Source organism: Nannospalax galili, unplaced genomic scaffold (genome assembly GCF_000622305.1).
Source record: "Nannospalax galili isolate Female #2095 unplaced genomic scaffold, S.galili_v1.0 scaffold172, whole genome shotgun sequence".
Classification (NCBI taxonomy): Eukaryota; Metazoa; Chordata; class Mammalia; order Rodentia; family Spalacidae; genus Nannospalax; species Nannospalax galili.
The window spans coordinates 275109-294073 of record NW_008331824.1 but is presented as its reverse complement, the minus strand read 5'-3'; the positions used below and the strand labels follow the sequence as shown (position 1 = coordinate 294073).

At 39.7% G+C, this 18965-nt stretch overlaps 1 protein-coding gene across 2 annotated transcripts in view; it reads right to left on the bottom strand.

The window, feature by feature from the left end:
• Smg1 (SMG1 nonsense mediated mRNA decay associated PI3K related kinase) overlaps window positions 1–18965 on the bottom strand; it is a 108603-nt gene that overhangs the window by 23295 nt on the left and 66343 nt on the right. For both annotated transcript variants that reach the window (XM_008826929.3, XM_029560539.1), the window contains 15 exons: window positions 18743–18902; window positions 17818–17938; window positions 14455–14703; window positions 13510–13794; window positions 11971–12115; window positions 11717–11855; window positions 10390–10620; window positions 10111–10288; window positions 9454–9615; window positions 8759–8976; window positions 7996–8150; window positions 5248–5470; window positions 2617–2863; window positions 2028–2257; window positions 12–260 (listed from right to left, as the gene is read on the bottom strand). In XM_008826929.3, the coding sequence (XP_008825151.1) occupies window positions 12–260; window positions 2028–2257; window positions 2617–2863; window positions 5248–5470; window positions 7996–8150; window positions 8759–8976; window positions 9454–9615; window positions 10111–10288; window positions 10390–10620; window positions 11717–11855; window positions 11971–12115; window positions 13510–13794; window positions 14455–14703; window positions 17818–17938; window positions 18743–18902 (2992 nt within the window). The remainder of the gene's footprint in view (window positions 1–11; window positions 261–2027; window positions 2258–2616; window positions 2864–5247; window positions 5471–7995; window positions 8151–8758; window positions 8977–9453; window positions 9616–10110; window positions 10289–10389; window positions 10621–11716; window positions 11856–11970; window positions 12116–13509; window positions 13795–14454; window positions 14704–17817; window positions 17939–18742; window positions 18903–18965) is intronic.

Below are 18965 nucleotides of genomic sequence, written 5' to 3'. Positions count from 1 at the left end.
GTGCTGCGTACCTGTGTGACTCTCCACCACTCATCAGGAGTGGTGCAAGATGACCAGAGCTCTTTGGCCAAGAGATTTGGGGGTGTGGCCTCCATTAACTCCTCCAACACTGCCTTCATCACATGGAGGGGCCAGTCTCTCCGAGATACATCCAGGCTAAGGCCAACTGTTTTCAAAGCAGGGCCAATTTTACTGTAGTAAAGTTCACTTGGACGGGGTACAATGCTGGGATTCTGAGGAGTTTGGTAGGAATCTTGGGCCTTCAAAATAAAAATAATTTTTAACACTAACTTTATGAAAGGAAGGACAAAGATTACTTTGAATGCATTTTTAAAATTGCACTAGGGGGCTAGAGAGATGGCTCAGTAGCTAAGAGCACTGACTGCTCTTGCAAAGGACCCAGGTTCAATTCCCAGCACCCAGATGGCAGCTAAGAACCGTCCTTAACTCCAGGTCCAGGGGAATCCGATGCCCTCTTCTGATCTCCGTTGGCATTGCAGCACATGCAATACACTCATACACATAAAATAAAAATAAATATTTAAAAAAAATTGATTGCTCTCTAGTATTCATCTACTTAGCTACATTTCAAATTAAAAAATGGTCAAGTCTTCTGAACTCTGAATCTTTCTGGTAGATTATTTTTTGAATATTTTGTTATTTTTATGTGTATGAGTGTTATGCCGGCATGTAGGTAAGTACACCCATGTCGTGCAATGCCCACAGAGGACAGAAGAGGTTGTTGGAGCCCCTGGAACTGGAGTTACAGTTATTAGCTACCATGGGTGCTGGGATTCGAACCTGGGTCTTCTGCAAGAAGTGTTCTTAACTGCTGAGCCATCTCTCCAGCCCCTCTTGTAGATTATTTTTAATTAGATGCTACTTCTTGGAAAACTGGTATGCTGTTAAGTTTTTCTGTGGTTCGAGCTAAAGCCAAAGTTGATATTCTTCGTAACACATAATTCAATTTTCAAATCATAATTCACTTATGGATATTTTCACTGTTCGTAAATCATCAATATAAAAATCAACATAGATACTAAGAAACACGTTCTACAACGTTTAGACAGTCCTTCTCAAATTCCTATCTTTAATTTATCATTCAGTAACAGTACTGAAGGCCAGTGCTTTCTTTCAAAACTGAACACCTGAGGGTGGGGGTATGGGAGGGTTGTTAAATGTGCTTACCACTTAAGAGGCCATAGACTTAGGTCCTCAGCGCCACAATAACAAAGAAAAACAAAGCTTGACTCCTTTCAAGCTCGAATACCCCTCCATACCCACCTCTGCATCTTCCTTAGTTATCTAGGATCCTGAAGGTGAGACTATATTGAATGTATCTTAATACCCTTAGCACAGAGTTCTTCTTAGTAGATATAACTACCCGGGTACTTGAATTCTAAATTAAAAATCTGAGTCTCAATCAAAGCATAAAATTCACAGGCACTGTGAATACAATATAATAGGACACTGCAGTGATTAGCTCAACATTTGAAATTGATTCTTATTTACACACTGAAAACGATCTGGCTTTCAAAGCTTTCTATTACAAATTTAATCTAAAAGCTCAATAAGAGCATTTAAGATGTGAAACATAACATTTCTGAACAATATGATAACTACGTATCTCCCTCAAATTAGCTCAATATTATGATTTCTGTCTATGAAAACTTTATTTTTCGCCAGGCTTGCTGGTGATACCTTTTAATCCCAGCACTCAAGAGGCAGAGCTCTGTGAGATCCAAGCCAGTCTGGTCTATATAGCAAGCTCCAGCCAGCTGGGGCCAAAGCCCTGTCTCAAAAAATAAACATCAAAAAAACCCTTTATTTCTTAATATGGTATGCCCACAAAACACTTTCTAAGGATGTTAATCTTTTCCTACTCTAACCCTTTATAAACACGCAAACATGTTCAAGTATAGTAAATCTGAAAATATTTCAGATAATTACTGAGAATATACTGATATATATGCATTTATAAATAAATATTCAAGTAAGAACACATGTGTATGTGAACTACTCCCAACCTTTTGTGCTTGTAAGGCTGCTTCCCGTTGTTGCCATCTTTTGTAAAGCCCAAACAAGGGTGTTGCTCCATCTACCCACTGGATCAGTCCTGACCGGGTTCCTAGTGGTGTTACAGAATAATGCCTTGCATGGAAACGAGGTGTTTCCTGTCGATTAATTGTAGCAAACATGGTATTCACAATAGATAAGAACTGCATTATTCTTTCATCCAGATGTAAATCCTCCAATCCTATGAAAATGAAATCAGAGTTACCAGGATGGGTATCAATGGTCCGGGGAGAACACCACTTTCTGTGTTTTCAAGTAGCAATTAGCAAGTACACTGAGGTATACTTGAGAGCACTAAGAGAACTCGTCTCAGAGATACTAGTACAAGCTATGAGCATCAGGAGTTGTACCTCAGCTGGTTAGCTTTTACAAGTTCATATGCAAGAGGCAGAGGAATCTTGCTACACATATCCAACCACTGCCAATGAAAATCACACAGACTATAGAAAGTAGAGAATTATGCTCACAAACAGTGCTATCTATCCTACACCCCAACACCATTAAAATTTGTCTTTAAAATAGGCTTAATTTTAACTCTACCTTTGAAAAGGTACGGGTAGCTCTTCCCATCTGATCCTAAAAACAGCAGTTTCTTGGGCTTGGTCTTAGTCGGTAAGATTGTGATGGTTCCGCCCACACTGTGGATTGTGACAGTGTCTCTGGCTGACACTTCACCAGGAAGTGCAATTTCAGTATTGGTCATGGCAGCCAACCAAGGGCTGATTTCATCAAGACGCAGGATATAACTTGCACGTTTCTGTGCTCTCTGCTGCAAACTCAGCATTATCTATGTTCATAAAATGGAAAAAGTAAGTCTAAAATTATGGTACATTTTCCTCTCATTGAATTTCATATGAAAATACATGGAAACGGCCCCCACAAATACCTGTTTTCTAGTTCCTACATTTAATTCCATGTTAGTGATATGGACTACACTGGGGGAGGAGGGGGTGTTAGTATGTTCTATATGACTCCTACTTAAGACCTTGTCTCATTTTCTGCAAAATAAGAACAATATCACAAGAGACAGAAGGAAATTACTACTGTGGGTCACTACTGAGCTATGAGCTTTGCCTCAACAATGCCAAAACAAATGGATCCAGTTCTTGCAACAGAGCAAAAGCAGTTGGTTGTTAGGTAGATACACCCTTAGGAAACCACATATAAGGTTACTGACATTAAATTACAAGAAAAAAATATCATTCAAACCATTCTTACTGGCAAGGAGATTAAGCAAATTTCTAATAGATTTCACAAGACTAAACAAAGCACAACAGGTAAGAACATTTTTATCAGGAATAACAGTTTAGAGCTCTGACCATTTGAAATATGCAAAAACCCACTATAAGTCCTTCTAATAATCACAGGGAACAATGAATCACACAAATAGCTTTGCCCTACTTGCAGCTACCAGTAACAAGTACCTGGATTAACAAACCATAGGCTTTTTTTAAAATAAGTTTTATTTATAAAATTAAAGAAGCAATGGCAAAGTCTACCCATCCATAATCAAAGGGCAGAATAATAGACAAATGGTGGTTATTTCCACATAATAGAGCGTTGTTCAATCAGACACTACATAGAAAGTCCTAGAGATGCAGTTCAGGTATGGTAGAATGCTCACTGAGGGGCCCTGGGTTTGATACCCAGGTACCACAAATAACAACAAAACAAAACAAAACAAAAACCCTCTAATCATTTAAAAAAAAAAAAAAGAGTTGAGGCTAGAGAGATAGCTCAACTGCAAAGACCACTAACTGCTCTTTCAGAGGACCCAGGCTTGAATCCCAGCACCCACATGGCAACTACCATCCTTAACTCCAGTATAGGGGATCTGATGCCCTCTTCTAGCCTTCATAGGCATTGTAGGACACACAGGTGCACTTACATACATGCAGGCAATACATTCATACACATAAAAAATAAAATTAAAAAAATTTTTAATAAGTTTTCTTAATGATTTATTTCATACACACTGACTTTGGAAAAGTATTTTCCTTGCCTACTCTAGGTTACTTACTTTACTGTAAGGAAAACAAGAAACTAGTCTCAGACCTCTTGAAGCCTGAGCTAAGCATACCTAGAAAACACCATTGTTTGTTAGTCTTCTTGTCCAGTGCTTCTACCCATTTCCTTTGGATTAAGCAGTTTTCATTTACTAAAATCGGATGTGCCCTTTTTCTATACTTGTTTAGATGTACATCTTTTGATGTTTTTCTCACAGTGCTAAAGTTCAGCAAGAAACCAGTTAAAAGCAATAGATGTCAGAGAGAAAAGAGGGACAAGGAAACAAAAAGTAGTGTGTTTACAAATGGGCTCTCCCAATTAAGGGTGCCATTGCTGTAAAAAGAGCAAGACCACAGAGAGTACAAAATTAAAGAGATCAAAACCTAGCCAGGCTAGGTAGCACAGCCTTTAATCACAACACCCAGGATGCAGAAGCAGACAGAACTCTGTGCGATCGAGGCAAGCTCCAAGCAGGCGGGGGCTACAGAAGAACCCTATCTCAAAGAGATTGAAATAAAATGGGGGGGGGGTCTTCAAAAGCTAAACGCAAGATATCTGAATCCACTCATCATCCCGAGCAGCATACATAAAACTGATGACAGGTTAAGATAGATCCTGATCCATTTTTAGCACTCAAAGTGCTTCAACAGACTTCAGTCTTCAGAATATTTGCAGCAATTTTATTTATTGTAAATCGCTCAATCCAAAAATTTGAGTACTACTTTACAAGTTTTGGATTGTGAAGTTTTTCTGATTTAGTATCAGCGATGTTCAATCTGAACTTGTGCATTGTCACTCTTAGACATACTGATTTTCCCCTTAAAAACTATACAGGCACAAGATTCAGTTTCCTGATCTCCTATGAGAATTTAGGAGGCACTCAATCTTTACCTCAAAGCCACGATGTCGTCCTTAGCTAACTACCTACAATACATACTCAACACATACAGGCAAGTATTTGCCACCCTCCTTGCCTACCAGCCCCAAATTCTAAAAAGGAGTAAAACTGTTTTCTTCACATTCCTTATAAACAAATGAGCACAGGGTGCCTTCAGCAGGCTTTTAGAAATCACTGTAACGTTCCAACATGAACTCAGTTATTTTGTGTGTATCTCATAGGGAATTTTCCATTATGCTAGCTAGCATTTGGCAACCATTCTGTACCTCTTTAAATGGAATCCAGCTGCTTCCAGGCTTGGCAGGGTTTGATGGAGTCTTTAGTTTTTCGAGGGCATTGTCAATGGCATCACCATAGTTATCCTGAAACCACTTCTCATGAGGGGTTTCTGCAGGGGCGGCTGTAATGCTCCGTACATGCTCCAAAGCAAACACGATGGGTTTCATCAATGCTGTGTGCTTCTCCCGCATGATAGCAATTTTCTCTTCTCTGATCAGAAAGACATTTCCATTCAGAAACTTACTATATGTTAAATTTTACATAAACATGAGACAATTAAATGTATCAATGTAAGTAAACAGTATCAAAAGTCAAGATAGAGTAGTAAAATATTGGCAAACTAGCTTACTAACATAGCACTGTAAAAAAAATTTCAGCAAAGCCGGACATAGTGGTGCATGTCTTTAATCCCAGCATTTGGGAGGCAGAAGCAGGAGGATCTTTGTGAGTTCGAGGCCAGCCTGCTCTACACAGTGAGTTCCAGGACAGCTGGGGCTATAAGGAGACCCTGTCTCAAAAAAAGACCAAAAACAAAAACAAATTTTAGCAAATAAAAGAGGCAGCTTTTTTTCCTGTCTTTTTTTTGGTCTTTCTTTTTTGAAACAGGGTCTCCTTGTAGCCCCAGCTGGCCTGGAACCAGGCTGGCCTTGAACTCACAAAGATCCACCTGCCTCTGTCTCCCAAGTGCTGGGACTAAAGGCATAAGCCACCACACCTGGTTCAGCTTTGCTTTTCAAAAGCGTTTTGGCAAATGGGGTATCTACATGGAAAAACAAAAAAACCCAAAACACCTGAAGCTGGACCCCAATCTTACATAAGCAAAAATAACTCAAAATGGATCAAATACCCAGAATTGAGAGTTGAGACTGCAAGACTCTCAGGAGAAACTATAAAGTAGAGAATGCCTGACATTAGATCCAGCACTGCTTTCTTAGATGTGGCTAAACTAAAATTTAAAACCCTTTTGTATGTCGAGACAATAAAATGATAGTTCAGAGTAGTAGAAAATAACTACAAATTATCTATCTACCAAGGAGTTCCTGTCTGGATTATATATATATTTTTAAAAAATTCCTACAACTCAACAAAATAACAACTTAATTAAAAAGCAGGCAAAGGACATTTCTCCAAAGATAGACAATTAATAAAGACATTAAAAGATACTCCACCTCACTAGTCATAAAGGACATGCAAATCAAATTACAATGAGGTCACTTTGCATCCACAAGGACTATGAACAAAGTCTCAGGAAACTGGCATGTGTTGGCTGGGGAGGTGCTTAGTAGATAAAAGTGTCATGCAAGCATAAGGATCTGAATTCAAATTCCCAGAACCCATGTAGAAGCCAGTAGTGAAGTGTCTGTAGTTACAGCACCCTTATAAGAAAATGGGAAGTAAAGAGAAAAGAACCCTCAGAAGCTAGAGGGTCAGCTAGCCTGGCACACACAGCAACAGAGACTTGCCTAAACAAGGTGGAAAGGAAGGACCAATACCCAATGTTGTTGTCTGACCCCCATACAATCACCAGCATGCACACACTCAGCCTTCACACACAAATACACACTCTTTCATTCACACAGATACTCACATTCATACACATGCACACACAATTAAAAAATGCTAGCAAGGACAGGGGAAACCAGAACCCCCATGCATCGGTAGTGGGAATGTAAAATGGCACAATCATTGTGGAAAAGATTCCTAGCCTCAACAAGGTAAGGAGAGATCAATCCTGTGAGTCAGCAAATCATTATATAGTATGCAAAATAGACACAAAATCATCCGAAACAGGGACTCAACCAGATACTTGTACATAATGCTCAGAATAGCATTAGTCACAGCACCCAGAGCAACCCAAATGTCTACCAACAAATGAATGAAAAAGCAAAATCTGGTATATCAGGGCTGGCAAGATGGGTTGAGCAGGTAGGGATGATTGCTGCCCAGTCTGATAAGCTCTGGTTCGATCCAAAAGCCCCACATGATGGAAGCACAGAACTGACTCCCACAAGTTGTCCTGAGACCTCCATACATGTATTATGGCACACACATGCCTAGACACATATACACACAAATGAAAGAATAAATGTAAATTTTTAGATCTGGCATATCTATACACTGTTAATATTATTCCTATGCATCAAAGGGAATGGATACACACTGTAAGAAGAGTGGACCTTGAAAACATGCTAAATAAGTTACACAAAAAACAACATGTATGTTTACGCTCACATGAGGTATCTAAAACAGGCTAATTCATAAAGACAGAAAGTAGTAATAGTGCTAAGCAGAGGTTGAAGTTGGGGCAAATGAAGAATGACTACAGTGCACACAGAGTGTGTCTGGGATCATGACTAATACTGGCAGCGGGCAGTGGCACTGACTGTACACCCTGAATGCACATTTCAATGCCACTGAACTGCACTGTTAAAAAATAGGTAAGACTGGGCTGGAGAGGTGGTTCAGTGGTTTAGAGCACTGGCTGCTCTTGCAGAGGACCTGGGTTCAATTCCCAGCACCACATGGCAGCTAACAACTGTCCTTAACACCAATTCCAAGGAATAGGAAGCCCTCTTCTGTTATCTGCAATCACAATACGAGTGTACTTACATACATGCATGCACATAAAATACATTTAAATGTGCAAAACTATAAATTTTTGGCATTGATTACCTAACTTTTAAAAAAAAAAAAGGCAGTAACTTCATCTTCTAAGCAAGAGAATAAAAACATACTTGCGTAAGGTGTTGTTGTTTTGGACTCTCTTCACCTCATCCTCCAGCTGCTGAATTCGTCTCAGCACATACATGTGCTGCTGTAACAATACTCCCAGCCAGAGCTCATCCCAGAGCACAGTGACCCTGCGTAGTTCTGCCACAAGCATCTGGACCTGCGGACACAACACATCCATGGCTCACAGAGGGGTCTGTAGCAAGCAGTCTGTAACACAACTGACACTCATTTCACAGGCAACTGATTAGCATTCTAATGATACATACTGTTGAGAGCAATTCTAATTATATTTAAAGCTTTGTGTCTCCAGTATCATGTCCAGGACAGTTTTTTTCTAATCAGCTTCATTTTGGGGGCTTGTGGAGGGTATGGAATAAAAACTTTTGGAGAGATGGCTCAAAAAGTGCTAACTGAAAGTGCTTACTGCTCCTGTGGAGGACCTGAGTTTAGTTTTCAGCACCCACATCAGGTGGCTGACAACCACCTGCAACTCCAGCTCCAGGGGAATCCCATGCTCTCTGACCTCAGTGGACACCTGTACACACATGGTGCACATAACAGCTCATGCAGACACATACATACACACACATAATATTTTTTTTAAAAAAACTTGGCAGGCATCGTGGCCCACAACTTCAATTCCCCAGTACTCTGGAAACAGAGGCAGGTCTATGACTTCCAGAGGCAGCTGGAGCTATAGGGAGACCTTGCCTCAAAACAAACAAACAAACAATCTTTAAAAATACTAATTGCTTTTCTTTGTACCTGTAAAACCATCGTTGGGTTAGCAGAGGACAGTTTATCTACAATTTTGCTGTAGCAATCCTGCATCATGGCCTGGTCTTCATTTAATCCACTTTTAGGTTCCTCTTTGTTGCTATCTTGAGAGGTGGGAGGACTTCCTCCCTCACATTCAGAAACCAGCAATTCTTCTCCTTGAATATTTCCAAGTAATGTTGGAATTGCAGAGGAAAACTTATTTCCTACAGTGATATGAGAGAACAGAAAGATACAATGGGTATTTCTCCCATGCACATAGGCTGGGCTATGGAACACAAAGATCACAGCACTGTGCATTAGGCTAACTAAAGATTATGGATAGTCTGCCTTTGTATAACTGAGCTTTCATGTTTATAAATACTATAAGCTAAAAGAAGAAAACTAGAGAAAAGTAATAAGCAAACAAGGTGTTCTCCCTAGTTAGAAGTGTGGAACATGGTCTAATCTTCATCTGCTAATTATAACTCTAAGATCCAGAGTTGCTGGGTATTGTAAGGACTAACAATAATATGTGAAAGATATATCCTAACTACACAGTAGGTTACTTCTTGAATAAATCAGAACCATCACTATTGGAAAAAAAAAACCCCACAAATTACCAACTCTAAAATACATCAAAAAACAGACAAACATGGCTAAATAGTGCACACTTAAAGCAGCAGTGTTTTAATATTGCATACCTGAAGCCTGAGATTCACTACTGAGTGATATGGTTCCCACTATTGCAGGATACAATATGAGGTGTGGGGAATCTTGGGCCACGCGGCAGAGAAGATTACAAATACTTTGGCGCACATATACCTCAGGGTGGTTTAAACGTGAGAAAAGCTGTGGAATAATTCCTTCAGGATAAGAAGCAAGATAAAGTGATTAAAACCTGGGAAACTGGTAAATGCAAAAAGATAAAACCCAATGTGTGTCAGCACCAGCACAGAGTCTAGGGAATCAAAAGCTCCCTGGGGTAGCAAAAAAAAACATATCATGGCTCTTGATTTGCAAGTCTACTTATGGTACAGAACTGTAATTACAGTCCAAAGCACTTCAAAACTTTACATCGAAATGTCTTTTACAAAGGGTATACTAAATCTTTTAAACTTATTTTTACTACCCTCTCCAAAACTGATTTCATGTATGAAAAGTCCCTGCCTCCTGGCCTCTCATTTCTCTGAAAGGCAGGAGAGATTCTCACAGGGCACCAAAAATCTAGAATGTCCTATGAACTAGCATGGCTGTCCATGAACATTTTCAAATAATGAGCACAGAGGAACTAATTTTATTCTGTGTACCCCACTCAGTAATGATATTTACTAAAGGAAGTGCTGTATTTAGGCAGTTACCTCTCCATGGAGCGGTAGGGGTTGTTTCCAAGCCATGTTCCAGATACTGCCGGAGCTCACCAGCATGTTTTACCAACAATCTGAGCAGGCGCAGGGTGGCCATCACAATCACATCATCAGTACTCTGCTCTGCTCTACGACTTAAATGGAGCCTAGGGTCATCTTCGTCTAACGGAATCTAAGTGATGGATGAAGAAAAGAAATCAGGAAACAATGCTACTTTTTGTCTAATAGGAAAGAAATTCCAAATAATTTTTCTTAGAACACTGTGCCACCTACTTGCCCAGCATTGAGCTTAAGGAAAGTAAAATATGCACTGCAAGACAGTTTGTACAGGCTGAAGATTCGATCAACAACTTTCCTCCACACTTTAATAACGCCTTCAGTTGCACTTTCATCAAGTTCAGAAAGCCATGGGCAGCTTGATATCAACTGCCTCCAGATAACATCAACCATGTCATCTTCCTCATTATCTTCATTCTCTGTTATCTGGAGAGTTATATCTTCATCCTGAAGAAAATCTGGACATGAACTGCTATTTCTTGAGGTAAGAAGAAAAGTACATGATCTGACTAACATATGAAAACGTTTTTCCTAATTCATGATACACTAAATAATTTCACGTTTGTTGACACACAAACTAAATCTGCCAGGAAGCTTCAAGCTTCTCTTCATTATCTCTCCCTCTCCCCCTTCTCCCTCTCAGTAGCCAAAAAGAAAGCATACAAGCATTTAAGCAAAGATGAAAGACTTCTGGGACTTTTGTGTACTTTACTTTAAAAGCTTCTAAATTACAATATACTATTCTTCCTGTAGAAAAATAAATATCTGTTCAAAGTTTGTAGGTAAACAACATTTCTGTCTCTACAATACTGCACACATTCCTAGCACCAGCTTTAGGTGTACTAATTAAAAATGGTACTCACAGGTACTATTGTTTAGAGTAGAATTCAGTCAACAAAATTTAGCCTGGCAAATAAAATCTACCCCTTTGGAAAAGGAAGTGGACACTGTCATTCACTTAGTCCACTATTTTCCACTTTAGCAATGAGAATCACCAAGGGCTAAGAGTGCAGTTCAGTGTTGCCTACCATGTGCAAAACCCTCGGTTCTTTCAATTCCCAGCATGCCATTTCCAGATCATTTAGTCATCTTAAATTCACAAAAGCACAAACCCATTCAGACTCTCTGGAGGCAGGGTTCATGCAATAGTACATTTTCAAAGTTCCTGATCTGGGGTAAGTGCTTAACATGTCCCCTCCTTCCAGCATTGGGGATTATAACTAGGGTCTCACATATGCTAAGGATGTGGCCACAGCCTATGAACCAAATTTCTGACTGGAAGAGTAATTAAGAGAAATTTAATTTGTACAAAATAAATTTCACCTATTTTTAATCAAGGACCCTGAGGAAATCACTTGATTTCTTAAAAAAAGAAAAAAAAAAAAAGTGTTCTTAGAAAAGAGACTACTCGCTCTCGTCTTAAAACTCAAGTTTTTATTACCAACATTAACCACCTAAATTTCATTCACTATTTAATAAACTAACCAATTCCCTCAAAATTGCAAATAGTAATCTTAACATGACTCTCCCCAAACATCCTTGCCTGAATTCCTGCTGGCCGACATACAGCTTGTCCAAGAATACCATATATTCTCTCTTTCTCTTCTTCAGTTATGGTATCTGGAAGCAGATTTTGAACTTCAGATTTTTCTCTAGGCAACAGACGAACACCTTCTCCCTGACTACAAAAACAAATTATCAAGTACTTCAGCTTCAAAATACTACCAAATCAGAAGATAATTTTATGTCTCCATTTTTGCAGTGCGTTAAATCAAATGTGCATCAAAACATACATACCTGGCATTGTCAACAACTTTCCTGCCCCACCTGTAAGCCCAACTAGCCAATGCTGCCCAAGACTTGGCTACTTCAGGTGCCTGCACAGAAGACAGGTGATACAACTGTCCCAAAATGAAGTCAGATTCTCCAACTCCAATATGCACTGTCATGGAGGAAAATAATAAAATCATTATTACACTCATAAATTTCTAATGACATTCCCACTAACATTTTGGTCTTTACTATTTGTAAGCTAGCAATAAATTCCTGAATACCACAACATATGATTTGTTAAGGCCTAAATTTGGCTACTTTTCTGCAATGTAGGTACATTGAAACAAATCACGTGGCTTCCCTCTTCAGTTTGGGTTAGTACCTGTGGAACACATCTGTGCTGTTCATGACAACATCTTTAGCAATAGTTCCCACCTGCTGTGGGACATCTTGCATTCTGCATCTGAGTGACTATTCCATCATGACCAGATTCATTTCAAACATTTGTCAAAAACAATGCACAGGTGGTAAGTGTATCAGAGACCAGAGACAGAGAATTATCATTTTAGAGGGGAGAACTGCAGGGAATAGTGAGTGTGCATGCTACCATTCACATTGACCTTAAGACCCTATCCCTTATAAATATCAAAACCTGGTAATACACTCAAATAGTTTTTAAAGACAATGCAAGCAATTTAAATGTCAAGTACAACAAAATGAAGGTATAGTCACCTGTTTCAGTTAAAAGACACTCTCCCACTGGGTGTGGTGGTGCAAGCCTTTAATCCCAGAACTTGGGAAGCAGAGGCAGGCGGATCTCTGTGAGTTCCAGGCCAGCTGGAACTACAGGGAAACCCTGTCTTCACATACACACACACACACACACACACACACACACACACACACACACACACACAGAAATTCTCTTCAAACTGTAGTAACAGGACACTGAACACTGACTGGGGGTGTGGGTCAATGGTAGTGTTTGTGTAGCATGCATGAGGCCTAGAATTCACACACATATACAAACAGCAGGTGGACACAGTGTCACCTGTCTGTAACTCAGCATTCAGGAGACCAAAGAACAAAGGTTGTGTGAGGTCAGCTAGGCTATACCTGAAGATACTGTTTCAAACAAATAAGACAGGAAAGAAGAAAAGCAGTAACAAATCTTGTTTGGATGAATCAACTGCCTATTTCTCACCTAACTTTGCTAGTCTTAGAATAAGAAACCTGAGTCTCCCTGTAGTTCCTATGCTACATCAACCAAAGCAGCACAGGCTATTCCATGTCTGTTGCTCTTGACAGTAACTTCTTTAATGCATCAGAAGCAGGAATTTATTGTCAGCAAAACATTGCTAAGTCACAAAAACAATTTGTACCTAGAAAGATGGGTGTGTGACATTAGTTCCTGAGGGATTAAGTATTAGTTACTGCCAGGCAATATAATACACTACATTTTCAAAGCTGAACTTTTTGTGGCAAATTATAGAGAACATAATGCTATAAATTTTACACTTTAGAATTAGTATTTTTAAAGCTAATGAAATAATGAAATCCTACCTGTAGACTCACTCTCAATCCGAGGGTACTCCTCCTCCATTGCATTAACAGATGGCAGTTCTATTAAAGTGAGTATGTTTTTAGACAAAGTAGAAAGGCCTGAGAAGTTCTGTTGTTGCTGAGCTCTGTAAACCTGTTTCAGCTGCCCTGAGATCTCTTTCCATTCTGCCTGGATCCATTTGGCCAGAGTTAGAATTGACTTAGCCACAGCATACTCTGCTTTTGCAGACTTGCAAAAGGATATGGCACAGGAACTCAGCATTTCCATTGCATGTGTTGACTGGCCTATGAGAAAAAAAAAAAAAAAGATTTATTCTTAAAAGCAAAAATTTGCTTTTAAAAACATTGATTCAGAGACTTGTGGACCTAGTTCAGTGGGTAAAGGATAAGAATTTGAATCCCCAGTACCCATGTATATGGCCATGGTAGCATCCCCTGTAATTCTAGTGCATAGAAGGTTGAGGTGGGAGACAGGAGACACCCTCCTACCACCCCACCCCCATTCCCAGCAAGCTGGCTAGCTAGACTGGCTAGAATCAGTGAGGTATGGGTTCAAGAGAAAGACTGCCTCAATGTACATGGTGGATAGCAATTGGGGAAGCTACCTGACATCAACCCCTGGCCTCCACATACAAATGCACACACATACATGTACTCATATACACATTTGTACCACATGTGCAAACAAATAGGCATACCACATACCAAAAAAAGAAAAACAAAAATTCAGTGATACTCAATGACCTCTGTAGGCATTTCTTAAGTACTCAGAAACACTGGACTAAACGAATCTCTTTTTAAAAGCACTGTTAAATGTCAATTACAAAACAACTTAAGAAGCAAATGTTCTACAACAGCCAGAAATAATTTTTTTTTCAACTACTGCCTTTTATCATATTTTATAGAAACATTCACACACGATTTTTCTTACACTTTTTTACTAACCTGCCGTATATAACAGCTTGGTTTTTTCAATATCAAGTTCAGGCCCCCATTTTTCATCTACTTGACCTTGAGTGGACAGCTTTTTAAAATGCTGGACTAAATCCTGGGCAGTAGTCGTCTTTCCCAATTGAACCTCACTGCACTGTGCCAGTAGTCTTGTTGCCAATGACATATTGCCCCGTTTCCTAGCAAATTTTGCTGCCGTTAGACCCAATTCCATGAGATGGCTTCTAATTGGGACTGTTTGTTCTAGAAAGAAGAAAATGTTTCATTAGTTCCCAAGTCATCTTAACTCTAGACTGTGTTCCCTAAGCATATTCTTCTTACCACCTCCCAAACAAAGGGAACTCACCCTCAAATCCCTCCCAACTAGCACAGTGTTTGGTATAAAACAGTGTTTCACTGAATGGATATAAACAAGAACGCAAAATGAAAAACCAATCTCAGAAGAAATTAACCTTTTAACCTCTGACTTCGGACGGTAGAAAGGGGGCCGGGGGTGAAGGGGGGGGGGGGGGGGGGGTGGGGAGGGTAGTAAAGGCCAAAGAAGCCACACTCCCTTCTGTAAGTATCCTTGGCCTCTTCCTAAACTACCTCCCCCTTGCAGAGAAGACTGCTTCTCCAGTCCTTTCTCTTCCACTACCATCAACTCGAGGGGCAGGGTGGGGGGTGGGGAGGTGGGCTCCATACTCTGCACATGCTTCCTGTAAGGTATCTGTCCCTTTAAGTGCCATAGAAATACTGATGATTCTTCTGGCCCAGATCAGATATCAGAGTCTCATTTGTCAGCTGAACAGCTATACTATACTCCAAGCATTTCAAAGGCCCTGGGACCTGTGTCAAATGAAATTCTTTACCACCATCCTTTAAACCTGTTGCTTCCTCTGCTGCTTCCTCTTTCTCAAAGATAAAGGAACATCACCTGAGCCTACATGATCTTAGACTATACCTTTAAGCTTTACACTCAGTTTGCCTTTTCTTGTCCTCATTACGATCTCTGATTACCTAGTCTAGCAGTGGGAACTTACACAGAATGGTCCCTTTGCTTCACTCTAATCCACTCTCCAACCTGCAACTGAAGCGACTGCACACAAGTAAACCTGAACATCTCACTGCCCTTCTAAACTAGAAGTCTGGGCTTAGGGATCTTAGACTGCCCTCCAGTCTTAACCTTGTCCCGTTCCACCTTTTACTACTCTCTCTCAGACAGGTATCTCTGCATCTTTCCTAACTTTCTCTGATCTTCACATCCAATCTAATGCAATCACTTCACCCTTCCTTCTCATTTTTACTCTCCAGTCTCAGCTGAAATGTTACTTCTTCCCCCAAGTCCTTTACTAATTCTTAGGACTTATCAGGGATCCCTGTGATATGCTCTTTTAACTGCCTGAAATGTATCTAACACACAGTAGTGCTGTTCCTTATCTACTGTCAGCTATCCCAGATACTCTAAAACTTAGCTCTAAAAGCTCTAAGAATGAAGAAAACAGACTCATATTGTTCATCATTATCTGCCAACACCAAGCACAGTACCTAGCACAAGACCTACTTGATCAAGGCTTGTCTAATGAATAAAACCAATGAGAAATGGAATTATAGCTCCAAATAAGTTAGGTTACTGATTTTTCTTCCCAATTTTGTCATGTCTGATGAAGGAAAAAAGATGATGCCAATCTTATTATAAAGCCACAAGATTCTGTATTAAGGTTTTAAGTTATCTAATCTCATCTCCAAGATGGGCTAACTCACATATAAATGAAAAAGCAATTCAAAAATGCTTGCCCACGGGGCTGGAGAGATGGTTCACCAGTTAAGAGCACTGACTGCTCTTGCAGAGGACCCAGGTTCAATTCCCAGCACTCACATGGCAGTCCATAACTCCAGTCCCAGGGGATCCAACAGCCTCTTCTGACCTCTGCAGGCATTGCACACCATGGGTGCACTTACATGCAGGCAATACAAGCATACATATAAAGTAAAAATTTTTTAAATTTTAAAAAATTGGTAATACCAATGCTATAGTACTGGACTTTCTCCTAAGAAGCTAAAGGGATTTAAACTGTTACAGTCACTTTATAAGAAACCATCTGATGATGTAGAAAGTGAGCCCAGCAACCCAACAATTTCACCTTGAAGCCATTTCCTAAAAACACACACACACAACCAAAAGAGTTGATGTAACTACCCCATGAATGCTATGATAGTTATCCTTGTCAACCTGACAAGTTTTGGAATCATCACAGAAGCACACATCTGAGTGCATATATGAGGGTCCTTCCAGAAAGGAGTAACTGGGGTGCGAAGACCCAACCTAAACATAGAAAACACTATTCTATGAGCTGGGGTCTCAATGAATAAAAGGATAAAGCTAGCTGAGCACCCCCACCCCTGCCCCCTGCTTCCTGGTTGTGAATGCAATGTGACCAGCTGCCTCTGCTCCTGACACCATGCCTTCCCCATGATGGACTTTATCCTCAAACTGTGAGCCAATATAAACCTCTCTTTCCTTAAGATGCTTGTATTTAATTACAGCAACAAGAAAAGTAATTAATACAAGTATCCATAGCAGCTTTATACTCAGCTGCCCAATTTAAAAGTAATGGCTTTGCTTCCTGCACCTGCTTGAAGATGTGATTACTTGGTTTTCTGCTCTGGCCACCTCTGCTGCCATGCCTCGTACCCCTGCCATTATGGACTCTAATCCCTCTGAAATCATAAGCCAAATAAACTCTTCCTTCTATAAAAATAAATGTATAAATAAATGAAAAGATACCCCACCAAAGAATGGAGATATAAATAGTGGCATATTCATACAATGGAATACTACGCAATAAAAAAAAAAAAGGACCACTTTACTGATATGTTAACATGGGGGAATCTTGAAAACATTATGTAAGCTGGGTATGGTGGCGCATGCCTGTAGTCCCAGCACTTGGGAGGCAGAGGCAGGAGGATCTCTGTGAGTTCAAGGCCAGGCTGGTCTACATAGTGAGTTCCAGGCCAGCTGGGGCTACAGGGAGACCCTGCTTCAAACAGACAAAAAAAAAAAAAAAAAAAAAAAAAAAAAAAACCCATTATGTAAGCAAGAGAAGCCAGATAAAACAACATACAGTATGAGTCCATTTAAATGACACATCAGCAAAGATAGGTCTAATATACAGTGATACAAAGCAAATCAACTGCCTGAGACAGGGCAAATGGGAAGACAAATGGAGAGGCACAAGGAACTTTCTTGGTAAAATCTGAATCTTGTTTCCATCTGTGGACACATGGAGGAAGATAGAAAGCTCATCAAACTGTACAGTTACATGTGTCATTTACAGGTCAATAAAACTAATTTTAAGAAAAAGGAAAATGGTTTACCTTTAATTTTCTCCAATAACTTATTCTGGTACATGGTGTACCTTAATGCCTGCATCCATGGCCTCACGTCATGCTGTTTACAGGAACGCAGTGCTTCACTGAAGAGTGGAATAAGACAGTCCTGCCATAGAATCAAAGACTTAATATAAGACAGTCAGTCTCTCCTAATTAGATAGGAGACTTCAGGTTCATTTCAACTTTACTGTAGCCTTCTACCATGTCTCTTCCAGGCACAAGGCACAACTACATTCAACAGAATATTTCTTTTTGCAAAATAAATTCAGAATATTACACCTAATTTGTTAATATACTTACTAATATATTTAATCACATTTTTAAAAGTATATTTACTATAAAGGAAAAGTTAGATGCAGAAAAAAACATTTAAAAATATTGATTCTTAAGATTCTCAAGGATTTTAATTCTTGTGTAAAGGTCTATTTTTAGTTAAAGTTTACTATTTGAAAAGAAGAGGTATCCTTGAGTCAAATCCAAAATTTACATTCCTGCCTAAAGGAAATACCTTTACATATACTACCAAGAATTAAACAATTAGCAGTGGCTGAAATAATGTACCTTAGGTTCTAACATCTGCCCCACAGTGTTCTCAAACAAAAACCTGCCTCAAAGTGCATTTTAGATTTCAGGCTTTACTAACTTATCCAATTACAAATAGTCACTTTAAAAACAGTAAGGCCTTTGTGCTGTATAACACTTATTAATATTTTATAAGAACATGCTTACAAAAACAACTTCTAGCCGGCGTGCACACCTTTAATCCCAGCATTTGGGAGGCAGAAGCAGGAGGATCTCGTGAGTTCAAGGCCAGCCTGGTCTACATAGTGAGTTCCAGGACAGCTGAGGCTACAGGGAGACCCTGTCTCAAAAAGACAAAAAGAAAAAAAAAACAACAACTTCTACACACCTCTGTTGAAAGTCTACTGGAAACAGTGTTCTCCAGAGCAGATGAGCAATACAGCTGCAGGGTGCTCAGAACAGGCAGGGACTGTGAGACTGTTAGCGTAGAGAGTCTGAGTGGTCCAACAGCTATGCGTGAGGTTTGCTTCAAGTACTTGACCACGTTTCTGGAACAACATATTTACTATCAATTTACAAGCAAGATTCTTCAGTTTGTCACCACTGAAGTA